This window comes from Periplaneta americana, chromosome 6 (genome assembly GCF_040183065.1).
Source record: "Periplaneta americana isolate PAMFEO1 chromosome 6, P.americana_PAMFEO1_priV1, whole genome shotgun sequence".
Classification (NCBI taxonomy): Eukaryota; Metazoa; Arthropoda; class Insecta; order Blattodea; family Blattidae; genus Periplaneta; species Periplaneta americana.
Genome location: NC_091122.1, coordinates 148518584 through 148536002, shown reverse-complemented (window position 1 = coordinate 148536002; position 17419 = coordinate 148518584). Strand labels below are relative to the sequence as shown.

General features: G+C 35.9%; 2 protein-coding genes across 2 annotated transcripts in view; both read right to left on the bottom strand.

Annotated features, from left to right (window-relative positions):
* The window catches only part of LOC138702274 (serpin A9-like), a 238260-nt gene that overhangs the window by 149350 nt on the left and 71491 nt on the right, over window positions 1-17419 (bottom strand). The gene's annotated exons all lie outside the window — the stretch shown is intronic.
* LOC138701917 (cuticle protein 19-like) lies at window positions 1231-2137 on the bottom strand. The gene is made up of 3 exons (XM_069829279.1): window positions 2088-2137; window positions 1918-1998; window positions 1231-1586 (listed from the first exon to the last, which is right to left on the bottom strand). The coding sequence occupies exons 1-3, from the start codon at window positions 2100-2102 to the stop codon at window positions 1341-1343; spliced, it is 342 nt and encodes a 113-aa protein (XP_069685380.1). The 5' UTR covers window positions 2103-2137; the 3' UTR covers window positions 1231-1340.

Here is a 17419-nt window from a genome sequence, read left to right as displayed (position 1 = left end):
TGATAGTATCAGTAGTGGCAGTAGTAGTATCAGCAGTAGTGGTAGTGGTAGCAGAAGCAATGATAGTATCAGTAGTGGCAGTAGTAGTATCAGCAGTAGTGGTAGTGGTAGCAGAAGCAATGATAGTATCAGTAGTGGCAGTAGTAGTAGTAGCAGTAGCAATAATAGTATCAGTAGTGGTAGTAGTAGTATTAGTAGCATCAGTAGTAGTGATAGCAGTAAAAATAGTAGTAGCATCAGTAATGACAGCAGCAGTAGTATCAGTAGTAGTACTCTAGTAGTAGTGGTAGCAGTAGCAATAGTAATAGCATCAGTAGTGGCAGTAGTAGTATCAATAGCAGCAGTGGTAGTATCAGTAGTGGCAGTAGTAGTAGTAACAATAATAGTAGAGTAGTAACAGCAGTAGTATTATCAGTAGTATTAGTAGTGGCGGTTGTGGTGGCTGTAGTAATGGTAGTAGTAGCAGGAGAAGCAGTAGCACTAGCAGTAGCAGTAGCATATCATGGAATTTTTTAAAAAGAACAAGCTTTTGATAGAGGAATATTGAGTTTGGATGAGGAAACACAGCGTAATACTGTATAACACCTCCTAAATATATAGGCTACAGGTCGTAACAAATCCATTGAAAAACTCTGTAACTGTAGGTAGGCCTATAATTACGTGAATTATTCTTGAGCCACTGCCAAAAAAGTTAAAAAGATATCAATTGCAAAAGAAACCTTTTAATAGAAAAAGGAGCACCATCTGAAAAAATAACGAAGAAAGAGACTAGAGAAGTGCTTTGTGTAGAGTGTGGTATTATATAGAGCAGAAACTTGGATAGATTATTACGACAAAGTGAAGAGAAGCGACTAGAACATTTGAAATGTGGATCTGGGAAAAATGGAGCGTGTGAAGTGGACAGACAGAATAAGAAATGAAGCTATGTTGGAAAGAATGGGTAAAGAAAGAATAATACTGAAACTCATCGGGAAGAGGAAAATAAATTGGCTGGATCACTGGCTAATAACAAACTGGTTATGAAGGACGCACTTGAAGAAATGGTGAACGAAAGAGAAGTTCGAGGCGGGTGATAATACCAGATGATAGACAACACAAAGATATAAGATGGAACGTACGTGGAGACGAAGAGGAAAGGGCCGGAGAATAGAGTTGTATCTTTAGAATATTCAATTGCAACTGTCTTACTATAATAATTACAATAACACTTTTATTTCCAAAATATTTTCGTATAAAACATTTTTCTTTAAATATTTTCACAGTTAAGAATAATGGAATAATTTCTATATACAAAATATAGTAACAAGGCTCGACTATTAATTTCGTTATGCATGTAAAGTTCAATAATGAGGTTGGGCTCCGTGGTAAGTGATCTCAGGTTTGGAGTGTCCTCCAGCTTTCTTGACGACGGCGACGAAACCGTTGTGTTTGTCGGCGTGGTACTCCACGGTGCGGGTTCCTCCATCAGCTTCCTTCAGACTGTAAGATCCCTTCACTGCGTCTCCATCCCTGGACTCCCACTGTTCCTTGACGTCACCGGTATGTGGGTCATGAACTGCGTATTCGAACTTGTATTTGGGATGTTCCTACAAAGGAAGTACAATCATTATAATATCAACATCAGCAATTAGTAGGCTATACAAAAGAGTGCCTGCTTCAAAACATTTGGTCAAAATCTCGTAATCGGAATCAGAACTTAAATTAAAATAATTTTTGGCTTCGAACCAAAGCCTGCTGGTTTTAAACTGCAACCCTGCAGGTGGTTAATCACTTACACATCGAAATCGCAATTTATAGTAGGAATATGTGTGAATATGAGACATTTAACTGAATAAAATTTATGAATGAAATCCGGTAAGTTACTAAGAGTAGGCTGATACGTACATTAGGTAATGCAGATGTTGATTCGTTACTTACATAATGCTGAACATCTTCAATATGACCAGGGTGGGCGTGCACAATAGTAACTAGAGCCACCACAGCAACTACACCTACAACCTGAGACCAAAACACGTATGTAAGTAATATAAAATTGTGGTAACATTGTATAATATCAACCTTATTATCATTCTTTTTATGTTTCTTACCTGAATGTGATGCATTTCTTCTGATAGGAAGAGTTCTTCGTTCCTTATGATTGCTGTCTTACACTGTGATACAACTGGGAAATATCTCTCTTTTATACATCTAGAGAAAGATATTTACCTCCACAGTATTACGTCATGTGATATAATCTGGAATGCAAGGTACCGAGAAATTTGTAGAGATTCCACTCTGAGGAGAATGGCGTGGCGATAAATTCACCCAACCATATCTCTGTTATTCAACAGTATGAAATCGGATTTAGGTCTATCTCTACATGTAATCCATATAAATAACAACATCTTCTTCCTCTACGTGCAAAGAGGGGATTCGTGAACTCTCAGACATGGTTGGAATTCCACAATGGATATATTTACTTATTGTTTTCTATTTGCGTGTGTCGTCTTGCACTATTCAGCTTTATGTCTAATCAAAGTCAATGAAATATCAAACTGTTTAATAAATTTGTTTATACTCGACCATGCCGAAATGTAGTAATTATACACCTGGTAGCAGCCCTTTGATGGACCTCATTAAAGTACACCTATTCATTAAAGTTCAGGTGTTCCACCAATCAGAAAATACCATTGTAGCAATATGAAAGCGCAAGTATCGATTATTCTCGGATATGCAATCGAAAGACAACAATAAATCAATAAATCACCTATATTTGAATAAAGTCAGTTCTGCTACTATAATAATTAGCGTTAATTGTAAATAATATTCAAATAAATTCAATTTGTCATCTCGTTTTTCAATGTCTAATTCAATGTCAAGGTTATATCAAGATTAATGTTTATTTTACTCTCTAGATTTATATCAAGGTCAATGTCGACATTTGTTTCTCGGAAAAAATCAATACTTTCGCGTCTGCGCACATCTCACAATTTACGAGGTATTGCACAAGGTCAGTTCCGCTCCTCAGTCAGATACGAATAACATGAATACTTATGAATAATTTCAAGTTAGAAATATGGTCGAGCATAAAAAGTCGTATGAAACTTGCCTATAATGGTAATTAAGACGCTCGTATGAAAATTATGAAACTCGCTTGCGCTCGTTTCATAAACATATTCGCGTCTTAAATACTACCATTATAGGCTCGTTGCATAATGCACTAAACTAGTACCAAATCACTCGGTTAATTAAACCAGAAGTACTATCGAATCTTTTCCACTATCGAATTCGTATCTGTAGCTTAAATTTACTATCGAATTAATTCATTCGATAGCTTCTTTCGTTTTCGATACAGTAATTTACGTAGGTCTATAAGGATAACATATTTATGCTACATCATTTATCTTATATTTTATCACCATTAAAGTTAAACAATTTCACTAATGATAACATGGCAAATAATTTTTATTAATTTACATAAATTTATAGGTTACAGATTCTTCTGGAATAATTTCAGTTAATTGAGTTGCCTAGAATTAAAGTGCGCTTTACACAAAAACCTGATTTGTTAGAAAAGTCGAAAAACTAGTGCAGTTAAACAAAAAACAGTGATTTTACTGCTGAAGTTAAGGAAGGAGGTGCATCATTGTATTACAAAAAATTAGTGAAGTTCTTAGCTACTATAAAAGCTAACTGAACAAAACTTCTCGTGCTTAATATACATACATTACATTTTATAAAATACTATTCAGAATATTTAAAATGACTAATAATTATCTGTAAAAAATAATATAAAATTTGTATATTTTCTTATAGACGTAAAGTTGTTGTTCAGTCAACTGTCCGAAGACAGGTTTGAACCTCATAAGTAACACCAATAAGGCATCGCCCATGAGACAACTAGGCCAGGAGATAATGGGGTAGGATGGCCAGTTTCTTTCCCCTTCCAATGCATACATCGCCGATTAGCTACATATTCCATTAACCAGACTTCAAATGCATATAAACAAATTGTTCTTTCTCTGACACATATCAGATGTACTTCCTGATAATAGATATAGGCTACATATCAGCCAGAACCTCAATCAGAGGTAAAAACGTAAAGTATTTACATAATAAAATACGTAATTAATTAAATATCTGCAGGATTCTTTTACCGAGATGTTTTAAAGATCTACAGTAACAACATAGTCTAGGATCTTTTACCTATTCCTTCCAGAAATGCCTTTTTTTCTCTTAATCGTTATCTTCAATATTAAATTGTCTAAAATTTTTTATTAAAAAACAAATATTTCCTGAAGAATTAGGTGAAAGATCTTAGACTATGTTGTTGATGTAGGTCTTTACAATATTTCTGTAAAATAATCATGCAGGGATTTAATTAATTGCATATTTTACTACGTAGCCTAAATGCTTTACAGTTGTAAAAGTAATATGTAAATTTGATGTTATTTTTACAGGTATTATTAGCTATTTTAATATTCTGAATACTGTTTTATAAAGTGTAATGTATGTAGACTATAGTAAGCTTGAAAAATGTCGTTCATTTAGCTTTTATAGTAGCTGAATGTGAGACATAAAAAATTGAATTTCACTCAAATTTTTTTAGTCCAATAGTGTACTTTTAGGCAGATAAATTCCAGCTTGGATCCAAACGAGCGGTTTATCACATTCTGCACTGAAACATACTACTTTAATTCCCTATTTCATAATTTGGAGAAAATGCACTTTGAATCTACGCGACTCAATTGCTTCTACAGAATAACTGAATTGTACTCTTTTCAAGTGGTTATGTAAATTTAATGTATTTTTTAAATATAAAACATGTTTTGCACAGCAGGCTTAATGTTGAATTTTCTGATTTTCTCTCGAAATATTGCCATTCGGATGATCTATTTCTTTTATTTATGTTAGTAATATGAGATACAGGAAATAATTACAAAGCTAAATATATATGAAACCGGAAAAATTACTGAATCGCTTGCACCTACAATGAGGATATGGGCCTTAATAACAAGAAAATCGCGGAAAACCTTGATTTCTTAAATTGTAAATTGAAATAATTACTTCTAGAACTTTCGTCACTAATGCTTTTTGGCAATGGTAAACTACCGGGACCGCTAAAGTTTAATATTCCCTGTGATGGGTTATTAAATTTGTTTATATAATTCGAGTTCATAGGCATATATTTGATTATTTCATTTTTCAGCGCTCTCCCCTCCCCCAAAATACAAAGGGTGGCAACAAACCTATCACTGTTGCATTAATTTATGATCATATACATGCATATAAATAGGAGATCGATATTTGACGAGTCTGCCTGGGTGGCGCAGTCGGTAGAGTGGTAGCCTTCTGTGCCCGACGTTGAAGGTTCGATCTCGTGCCAGGTTGATGCCATTTAAGTGTGCTTAAATGCAACAGGCTCATGTCAGTACATTTACTGGCATGTAAAAGAACTCTTGTGGGACAATTCCGGTGATATAACATCGGCGGTTGCGAGCGTTGTTAAATAAAACAATTATATTTTACTTCGAAAAGACGAACGATCTTCTAGCCCAAGTTGGGAAAGACAAAGCTATATGAACATAGAGGAGATAACGGTGAATGTTGAATTTGGTATTGCCAGTATAGGGAATTAAAAACAAACACTGAAAATACCTTAATTTTGTAGTGTGGAGTAGTAGAAACTCGATGTGGTCCCACCCAATCCGCCCTAAATAGGTTCCTTACTTATATAGGAAAATTGTCGTACTTGAATGAAGAAGGTGGCCATATTTCGTCGTTGTGACATAATTTGAGGTGGAGTGGGAGAATGATTGCAGTGTCGCCAACTGTGGTAACCATTCATATAATCTTACACACCTAACCTAACCTAACCTACTACACATCTATTGTAACATTCCTCACGTTTAGCACACCTGTTGTAACATTCCTCACAGTTTCATTTCGTTTGCCGATATTGGCATCCCTGCTACACCTATAGCATATCGTCTGCTGAAAGTCAAGAGTCGTCTAGTGGAAGTGAAGTGAAACTGCGACTCTGTTACTTACGTTTCCTAAGTTGATTCTGTGTTATCTGCAAGAATTATTGTGTCATTGTAGTGATAACTGCATTTATATTGTACAATAAAAATTTAAATGTGTCGTGGCTGAGATAAAAGTGTTCTAAATTGATTTCCAACGCCACAATCCCAGTGATAAACGTGTGAATATTAGTTAGGAGTCCGTTGGAAGTGGCCGTAGGAAACTTAACATTGACCGAGATAACTCTCTATGGATTATAAATACGAATTTGAAATAGTAACTTATTCGAATTGTTATCACTATACGGCAGAATAGTGAATGAATTAATCATTCGAATATTTTAAAAACTATCGAATGAAACGATTGTCGGTGACTATCGAATAATCTGATATTTTCTATTCGACAGCGGCCATCACTAAGCCTAAGTGAAACGATTTTGTAGGATAGTGCACCCCAAATTTTGCAAATGACGTTCGTGATTGATTGCATGATAGCTGTTTACAAGGTCAATGGATTGGCAGACATGTTATACATGATTGGTTCACCCCAGTCCAGATCTGACTTCCTGTAAATTTTTTACTCTGGGGGTGGACGAAAGAGGAGGTGTACCGAAGGAAGCCAATCAACTTGGAAGAATTGGAATCAACGATCTCCAAGGTGCTCACAACATTTTGTAGTAAGCAGTGACGGACGTGCCAGTTCGTTCATGGAAATGTGTCGATAATGGCGGGGCTTATGTTCAGATTTAAAATGATGCCAAGCAAAACTCCAAGAAATTGAGTGTATAATAACTAGAGAGCGGTATTTACGCAAAAACCTATTTTTTTTATTTGCCCTTTCCTTGGATAAATCGCAATATAGCGAACGCCAGTAGGGGAAGTTATCCCCACCCACATGAAATGTGCATTCGACACAACACTCGCCTATCACGTAGAGTGTCTGGTGAGCTAGTAGGGGAAAAGTGGAAGGGGTCATGGGCGGAGCTTCTACGTTCGATATATTGCGATTTGCCCGGCCTGGGTAGCGTAGTCGGTATAGCGGTGGCTTTCTGTGCTCGAGGTTGCGAGTTCGATCCCGGCCCAGATCAATGGCATTTAAGTGTGCTTAAATGCGACAGGTTCATGTCAGTAGATTTATTAGCATGTAAAAACTCCTGCGGGACAAATTATTATTATTATTATTATTATTATTATTATTATTATTATTATTATTATTACTCTTATTATTATATCTTCCTCTGTCTGTCAGCAATTTAACATAAACTCACTGAGTTGTACCCGAATAAGCATTCTCTTATATTCCAAGACAGATAACAACCCCTTCCTTTTTTCTCACCATTTGTAAGTACAGCAGTGAGCGACACAATAGCCACAATAGGTGCTGATCATCTACTGTGAAGCGAACTATAGAAATGTGATTGGTGAATGAAAAACACTCTTAGTTACATTCTTTAACAAAAAGAGCCTATTTTTTATTTTATAGAGCCTAAATAAAGGAGTTTAAGAGCCTATTTTAGGCGCCTAAAATGTCACTTTTTATGGCCTAAAATTCCGCTCTCTAATAATAACACAAGTTACACCACAATCGGTTTCCAAATAAAGAAGTTATGAAATCATTACTCTTTAGGATTACGCCATACTTAATTATTAATATTAACGTATGTTAGTTAAATGCAGCTATGAACTAAAAAAATGGAAAGGTATTTTCGAGTGAATTTATTGGGATCGGGCCCTCGTCTTATAGATGGTCTCTCAAAGGTTGACAACCACTGCTCTACATAGTTCATACTGTACTGTACAGTGCTTATAGTGCAAGCACAAAATTAAAATGAAATGGTACTTTAATATATAACAGCTGAAGATTTGCTATCTTGATTGTAGTTTGGTTTCGCTTCGCAGTACTATATTACATTATTTGTTTTGCATCAAGTTTCAATGTTAGGCAACACTTCCAAGCGTATTAAGATTACGCAATGCTAAACTTGTAAGAAATTAAGTTCAAGATTCCACTCAAGGAATTCCAACGCGGTAATAACAAGAAATTCCTGGGGCAGGACTGCTCTATTTCTATAACACAAGAATGTGTTGTTAATTACCTGTTAAAGATTCACTAGACCTTCAAGATTTAAGAGAGTTAAATATATTCGTTATGTAACAACAATCGCTGGCATTTGTTTCTGCATTTAAGCCCTTTGGGCTTCCCTGTTCTAATTGTGGTTTGGTTGGGTTTTTCTAGGGCTGGTCTGTGACAGATTCTTACACTTTGCTTATTTTGGCTATTTGTGCACTTCTATAGACTACGTCTTAATATCAATAACCATTTTCCAAATTTGAAATATTAAAAAATTGAACCTTTTAAAAAAGAAATTTATAAAACAAATGTGTGCATTTTTTACCCTTTTATTTCTGTCGACTATATTCACCTTCATCATCATCATCATCATCATCATCTCCGCACTACAGCCACACATGGGCCTTGGCGTCCTCAACAATTCTTTTCCATGTTTGTTTTTCCTGTGCCTTCCTCCTCCAATTTCTCACTCCCAATGCCACCAAGTCATCTGTCACGCCATCAAACCATCTGAGCTTAGGTCTTCCCTTTTTCCTTATCCCTCCAGTTTCATTAAAAAGCAGCTTTTTGGCTATTTCGTCTTCTGTATTTTGCAATTCATTTTGCGTAATTTTCAGAAAAGTCTGTGAATATGTTAGAAATTTAATTTTTCAGTCGTTGACTTTACTACATTATATATTTTGTTAGGTGTTAACCTTTACATAATAAATTGTGTGATGTATGAACGTTTTCGTTGACCATGTCAACATCATCAGATACACTGATGATCTGATGATGTTGACATGGTCAACGAAAACGTTCATACATCACACAATTTATTATGTAAAGGTTAACACCTAACAAAATATATAATGTAGTAAAGTCAACGACTGAAAAATTAAATTTCTAACATATTTCGTCTTCGCTCATTCTCATGAGATGACCAAGCCAGCTTATCCTTTCTGCTTTTATAATCACCACTATATCCGGTTCTTCATATAACTGATATAATTCCCGGGTAAACCTTCGTCTCCATATTCCTCCCTCTTTAATCGCTCCATATATTCTTCTTAAGATCTTTCTTTCGAAAGTTCCCAGAGTCCTCTCTTTTTTGTCAGGGTCCAAGTCTCCACTCCATAAATCAACACCGGTCTTATCATTGTTTTATAAATTTTAGTTTTAATCGTATAAGGAACATTTTTTGCTTTTAATATATTTGCTAATCCAAAATAGCTCTTATTGGCTGCTATTAATCTAACCCCTATTTCACTATCCATGGTATTGTTTTCTGTTCGATTATATTCATGATTTTATTGAATATCATTGGTTTCTGTCCGATTATCAATATATATTAAATGTGTTTTTCTCTCTTTTTCTCTTTCTTCTTCTTCTTTTTTTTTTTTTTTTTTTTTTTTGCTCGTGTGTATTATTTATCGGTTTTAATTAAGTTACTGTATTTAGTAAACTGTCCTTGTAAATTTTATGTTATATTACTGGCTAAGACCACACCGTACACGAGCCTGGCTCTTACGGTAGTGGCTAGAAACATTTTTGTTTTATAAATTTAATTTGTACTCACGTTGCTAAATAAATAAAATATTGATATATGTAGTGTTAACAATTACATTCGTGTAATGTGGACCTCACAATTTTGCATACAGTGCCACAATTAAATTTATTACATATAACTTACACTTTCTTGCGGAACGCTCCAATATACTGTACCTAAATTTCACACCTAATACTTTTATTTCCTTTTATCAAACAAACGTCATATTTATCTCTTCCCTCCTGCACTTGTCACAGAATTTTTATGCCTCGTCACTGATTTAGGCCAATCATAATATCGCTATTTCTCTCTGTCTTGTTACAACACTGCCTGTCTTTATCGATCCCCTCTTTTACTTTTAACTATAATCTCCTGTTTCTTTCCTAAGTATTTTTTTTTTCAATTATATTTTTCATTACCACCTAATAACAATCTATTTATTTTACTAATTTATCTAATTTTCTTTCATTTTCACTATCCTTCCCTATAATACTTATCACTAATCATTACTAGAGCTCGGATTATATTTAATATGAAAATGAGAAATATGTACTAAAATGGCAAAATATGTAATAAATAAAAAATATGTAGCTTAAAGTGTAAGCTTCATTACAGCGTGTCCAAAGCAATATGTAGCGCCGAATCACTGCTGAATGCAACCCGCAATAGGTTTAAGGAGTGGGGATGGAGAAGTAGCCGATACTGATCACAAAGTGAAACGATGGTGGATTACGTCATTTAGTTGTGACCAATGATTGTTTATTTGTCAAATTATCAAAGTTAATGATATACATTTACACAAAATTATTCCTTTAAATGTTTCTCTACAGTTACTTTTATCAACAGAACACAATCAACATTAATTGTTTGAAAATGAATGTAAGACATGTTACTCTTTTCTGTTTGCCTGTGTACACGTAAAAGGCAAAAAGAATGAGCCGCTCACAATTTCTAAGTTCCTGAGACATAACATTGCGCATGCTCGTCTCGTCAAAGCCGTAGTTCACCAATAACGCATAATTAAACCATTTAAATTTGCTGTATTTTGTTTAAGAGTATAAAATATGTTATAAAAACGAATGGAGGATTGATTCTAGATACATCAGGGCCTCTGAAGAGTGAAATAATCATAAAATTGATAAATACAAAATCAACCGAAGTGAATATGAACAGGAAAACCACTTATTATTTCGAATCGATATTAACAGTCTCAGTAGCGTAAGTCGTTACGGCATTGGTCTATTGAACGAGTTAATAGTATTAGCTCAAGGTTCGAATTTCTCACAATTTTCTTTTTTTAATTACAAATGTGTCATCATATATGTCTTGTAAAGCTATATTTATGTGGCGACATCTCTTAGAATATGCCCAAACTCTAATAAATAAATAAACTTCCTTGTCTCCTCCAAGCAATACTCCTGTCTGTTAATAAAACGTTCTGTCTCGTCATTACGCTTGAAGATGACAGAGAGACAACTCCGTCAACAAGTCATTGCCCTGGTTCTAGCAGGTTATTCTGCGTCGATGGCGGCCAAAGAGATTGGAGTCCCATTGTCAACTGCTAAGCGATGGGCTAAATTTTTTATCGAGAATGGTGAAGTTGTGAATCGTCCCATTCCTGGTCGGCCGCACATCTCTACAAGGGAAGAGGACGCCATGTTATTGAGAGAAGTTGAGAACCACCCGTTTAGAACTGCCTCTCAACTCAAGATGGCGTCCAATCTTCCAGGTTCTCCACACACCGTGAGGAGACGTTTTAGAGAGCGTGGCATACGGTGTCGTCGAGCTGTGAGGAGAGAACATTTGACGATGGAGTATGCCGTGGACCGTCTAACATATGCTACTCTCCAACAGGACTTCGATTGGAGAAATGTAATTTTCTCCGGCGAGGTGATTGTCTGCAGTAGCAGCGATGGTCCTGCCCCAGTTTATCGTATGGATGGTCACCGATAGATGGACGCTTCATGAGACGACTTAACAGATCGGGTCGCGTGAGCGTCGCGTGTTGGCGATGGATCTCATACGATGGGGCAGGACTTCTGGAAGTCTACGAACACATTTTGGCAAATGTAATGGTCTCTTTCGCCTGAGAACGATATCCAGAAGGAACAATTTTCTTTCGCAGGATAATCACCCGGTACAGACCGCCAACCGGATTCAAAGATGATTTACAAGGCCTGATGTCCACCTGGTCGACTGGCCTCCAAAATCGCCAGATATGAATCCGATTGAAAATTTGTGGGCTATAGTCAAACGGACCCTTCGCTCTAATTGGGCAGAACAATCACCTGACAGCTGACGAATTGTGGGACAGTTTTCTAGGTGCGTGGGAGGAGGTGGCCATGAATTTAGACCTATTCCATAATCTTGTGGACTCCATGCTGCGCAGAATGAGGGCAGTTCTTAATGCAGGTGGTTTGTGGACGACATACTAGTCCACACCACAGGTATTTTTATTAATATATTAACAAATTGTATGTTTTTTTTGTTTATCTAATTATTTATTTACGTTTGATATGTGTCCGGTATTTTAGAATGTTAAACAAGTATTTTTATTGATACAGGCCAGGTCTCGCCTATTAATAGCTCACAGGTGATGGACAATATTATTTTTACAAGGCAGGCATAACGAAGTTTATGAACAAATGCCATTTCACATTTAAACTAATAAATTAATTAAACATTAAAATTTAAAAAAATAATTTCACCTTATCGGGAGGCGAACTCTCAACCTCTGATACGGACATCAGACATCTTACCACTAAGCCACGCACACAGCTCGTATATTTGACTACATTGTAGACGGATGACTTTCAATGAAGAGACACCACAGCAATGCCTTGAAGTGCAGTGCGTTTACACGAGTGAAGCACGCGACAGAACTTAGCATTTCTATCGACCAAGAGTCGGTCCATTCTTTTGCCTCCCCAAAGATCTTTTTCCCTCCGACCTTCCAACTAAAAGTATATATGCATTTCTGGATTCGCCCATACGTGCTACATGCCCTGCTCATCTCAAACGTCTGGATTTAATGTTCCTATTCAGACGGAATTTCAAGACCTGGAAGAATTCCGGATCGCAACACAATCAATAACCGATTGAGAAATTACGAACGGTAGCTTCTGCAAGAGATGACAAACCTGTAGGCAGAGCTCAAACTGTGTGTATACCGGATAATAACGAAATAGTGCATGCTGCTGTCATTCGTAGTCCAAAACGATCTGCACGTCGACAAGTAGTTGTCCATAAGATATCCAAACAGGTCTCTTCGTCGGATATTGCACATAAACTTAAATTATCATCCGTACAAAATTCAAATAGTGCAAGAGTTATCGAATCGCGACTTAGTCTCAAGGGTGAAATTTTGCAATGAATTTATTAATTTAATCAACGAAGATACAGGGATTATTCGTTACTTGATAATGTCAGACGAAGTCCACTTTAAATTGTCTTGTAGTGTAAATAAACACAACACGCAATACTATTTGCGACTTTTTTTGTGAGGTTATTTAAAGTACAATGTGTACGAAACTCGTTCAGCAGATTTAAATTGAGGCAGAGAATCAGGGAACATACTGATGAAATTTCTCTAGACATGCTACTGCGCGTCATGAAAAATATCAGGTGAGAGAGTGCATCAATGTCAATGGACGATACCTGGCGGACGTTACTGTCACGAATTAATTTTGAATTTGTGCTCTGCAAAAATGGCAAACTTGTGCCCCCTAATTGTTAGGCAGGTTACCGAGTAGTAAAGATTTCAAAATCATGAGTTCACTTTGCCCCACTTTGTGTAATCCCGGTTCTTACGCTGCCGCTTTCCGGGTAATGTGCATTTCCCTGGATTTCTCTGAATATATTTTTCAGAGCTGTAAGATTTCACAAGATGTCAACCATTCTGAAAAATTTAAATTGTACTATTTCTGCAGTATCAGAGTATTTCTATATATCACAATGAAAGTAAAAAAGTTGAAAGAAATAAGATTCTAATATAGTACACAAAGTTAGGAAAACAGCAGAATATAAAAAAGTAATAACGTTATATTTTAGAATTAATGCACTTTATTACACAAAATATATAAATAGAAAGGAAAGAACTATCAATTGCGAAATTGTAGATTTGGAACACTTAGTAATGAGGTTTGGCTCCGTGGTAAGTGATCTCAGGTTTGGAGTGTCCTCCAGCTTTCTTGACGACGGCGACGAAACCGTTGTGTTTGTCGGCGTGGTACTCCAGGGTGCGGGTTCCTCCATCAGCTTCCTTCAGACTGTAAGATCCCTTCACTGCGTCTCCATCCCTGGACTCCCACTGTTCCTTGACGTCACCGGTATGTGGGTCATGAACGGCGTACTCGAACTTGTATTTGGGATGTTCCTGACAAATATGAATAAAATTTAATTTAGAAAAAAATGTAACAAATACACGTTCAACATTTCATAGATTGGTAAGACTCTAGTATATAGTCCTACGAAGCGCCAAAACATCTGTACGATTAATCTAGAAAACCGAACGCTAGTATCGTACCTAGCGGATATGGCGGGCGAGACTTAATACCAGTGAGCTCTATACTAAACTGAAGGCACCATCGCAATGCTCTTTCCTGTCTGAAAGCGTGACTGTTGGTGAGGGTATTGCTCTCTCTTTCTAACTAATGTGTTTCAATGAGTACTTCGTGAGGTTCATGTTGCACATGCGCAGTAAGCAATGTTAGAAAGAGATAGCAATACGCTCAGGCGCTCAGAATTCGCGTCACGCTTTTAAAGCATTGAGTTCTGCCTCCTGTTTAGCAATAGCGGCGAATAGACCGAGAATTTTTTTCACATCCATTTTACTACTGTCTTCCAACATATTGAACTTTATAATGAACAAGCCTCAGTTTTACATAATAATAATTTTCAAACTATTTTAATTTTACAACTCTCGCACATTGTCTGCCATTTTAATATACTGTATAAATTATAACTACATTTACTGGAAGGTTTTCTATCTGAATGTTATTTTAATACCATGTACGCCATTTAACCACTTTAAGAAAAGTAAGCAAGGTTAAACTTTTTACCTGTGTTTTATAAGTGTGTTTTATATTAATATTTTTCACCTACGTTCAAATGTATTTGTTTGTTAGTAAACTATCACCTGAAGATGACTTGAAAAGTAAGTCGAAAATATTCGTGATGTATATTAATACAGGGACATCACTTTATTTTTACCAACATTTTTAACATTAACCTGGCTATACTCGGAAACACTGTTGCCCCCTTCCATTACAGGAGTTTGATGTTACTAGTGCAATATGTAAACAAATCATTTTACAAGGTATAGGAGGAGAGAAAAGTAGTGCATTTATGTTGCAGGGAAATACGATATTACGATTTTCAGTTTGATCATCACTTTTACGGAATTTATCAAAATACAGTAGAGTAGTAACAATTTAAAAAAAAAACTCAACTTTTCAGGCGGCTATGTTCGTTATGTAATGTCTACTTTATTTAGCATATTAATTATTGATGTTAACATACAATATAGAGAGTGCATTTAAATTGAGGGGGTCATAAGTAAAGGGCTGTAAGTGCACTTAAGTTACTTTTGAGAAACTGGGGTTTAAATATTTAAGCTTTCGTAAAACCGGTGAAATTTTTATTTAATTTTTAATGTGTGATGCGATTAAAATATCCCTTTGCCACTAAAATTTTAGATACTTTTGCTTACACTGGATGCACTTAACTCATGTTATTACAAATGTCACTAGCATTCCTTTGCTTCTAGCCACCTCAATTCAAAAAAAGCTAATCTGAATTTTTAAACAAGTTGCTGAAAATGGTTGCCGTTCATTACAATGCAGGCTTCAATTCAGTACGCATATTATTAAAAACATTTTGAAGCATATTCTCTGAAATTGAATTTATCGTTTCTTGAATATAATTTTTTAGTACGATATTATTAATGTAGGTTCTTTCTTCTATAGAAAACGCAATCATATTTCTGAAACACACTATACACTGCAGTGTTTACTTCACTGCTTGAAGACTTCGAATGCAACAGCGGCCGTAAGTTTGTGTATCTGACAGGAGCAAGAACATTAGTGAAGGGGTGAGAGTGAAGTACATTCAGAAATGCAGGTACAATAAAAATGCAACTAAAAATAAAATGATGTCCCTGTATTTGTAACTTAATGTAACAGAATCTACTTCTGCCATCTTAACATGATAAGTGATTGACTGAAAATAAAAACTAATTATCTGGTATTATCATTCACAAACTTATCTGAACTCAATATGACTTTTAAATTTATAGAGTTCACTGCTTAATACGAGAGGTGATTAACAGTGTTGCCAACTCTTTGTGAAAAAATGATTCTAGACGAGTAAAAAAATTAACATTTTGTGTAAAAAATAGCTCGATTGCGAAATTGGATAGAAATCCACATTGTTAAAGATTTGACAAGATGTTAAAACATGTGCTTCAAGTTCATTGTATCATATGTAAAGCCTATCTACCAAATAATATAATACACACTAGCGCAGTGAGGGGGTTTAGGGGATAACTCCCCAGAGCTTCCCAGAAAAAAATACAACTCCAAAATGCAAGAATATGTTTAAAAAAATCGAGCTTGCAAAAAATAGGCTAGATTAGTGCTGAAATAAGCTAGTACAGTCAACTCTGCATATAGTGAACTCGGTTATAGTGAACATTCGGTTATAGTGAACCTAAATCGTTGCTTCCGACCCGCATACATTAAAAAGTACATTCATATTTCCGTTTATAGTGAACCCTCACTTCGGTTATAGTGAACCTAAACCTAGAACTTTCCCAATAAAATGTAATTTTAAAAATGACCAAAATGGTAATTTAGAAAACCCTTTCTTCTATAAACTTCCAAGAATATGTTCAGAATAAAATCTCAAACCTTCTACTCCTTAAGTGCATTGAAAGACAAAGGAATCGTTCAGCTTCCTGGACAGTTTGAAGCATGTTAAAGAGAATAGTGTACGCTGTGAGGGATAAAAGAAGGATTAGTTCTGACTCCTTTAAAAGAGGTTATTAGAAGAATAGGAAGAGAAAGACGTGTTTTCTATTGTAAAAGGGAGTAGAGTGATGACCAAAGAGTAAATACAAGAAAGATTACAGTATAATGGTCCTCAACCCTTCCTCCCGCATCTTTGTAAAAGTGAACCCGGGGAAATTCCAAGGCCGAGTACATAGTAGCATACTTCTGGTGGGAAGAAGAACGAAATTGGTCAGTGGCTACTACCTATATGGCCAGATTATATTCAAGTTTCGAACTGTGACCACCAGGATGTCGAAGCGTAAAGTGTTTAAGTTGGAAGATAAAGAAAACATCAGTCTTGATATCGAACGTGGTCTGTTCCAAGCGGGCATTAATACTGTATATATAGCAATGTTAGTAGTATAAAAATAGACACTTCGGTTTTAGTGAACCTCGGATATAGTGAACGAAATATGCTGGTCCGCAGAGGTTCACTATAACCGAAGTTGACTGTATTCGCAAAATTCCCTCTTAAAAATACTATGATTACCTCTATTAACTCATCGTTTGTGTTGAGTTTATCACAATTCATCAAGATCAGTCTGCACTGTCGCAATGACGGTAAAGCTAAGCTTTCTACTTGTCAATTTAAAACAGCGATGTCATCCCTATTTCATGATGTGCTCGAATTTCGCTCGAACAACAGCACGCGTTAAAACCTTACCTCCCCTGCTACCATTCTCTGACCTATAGCCTATGCTAGACGTGATAGGAGAGTACGAATTTAATACAGTGCATCACTCGACCTTATGCTAAAGAGTAAAGAGCA

Bases quoted from the DNA above. Each gene is read 5' to 3' on its own strand.
- LOC138701917 (XM_069829279.1), bottom strand. The intron at 1,587-1,917 runs GTAAGTAACGAA...CTTCCTTTGTAG, and splicing joins TTGAAGATGTTCAGCATTAT to GAACATCCCAAATACAAGTT.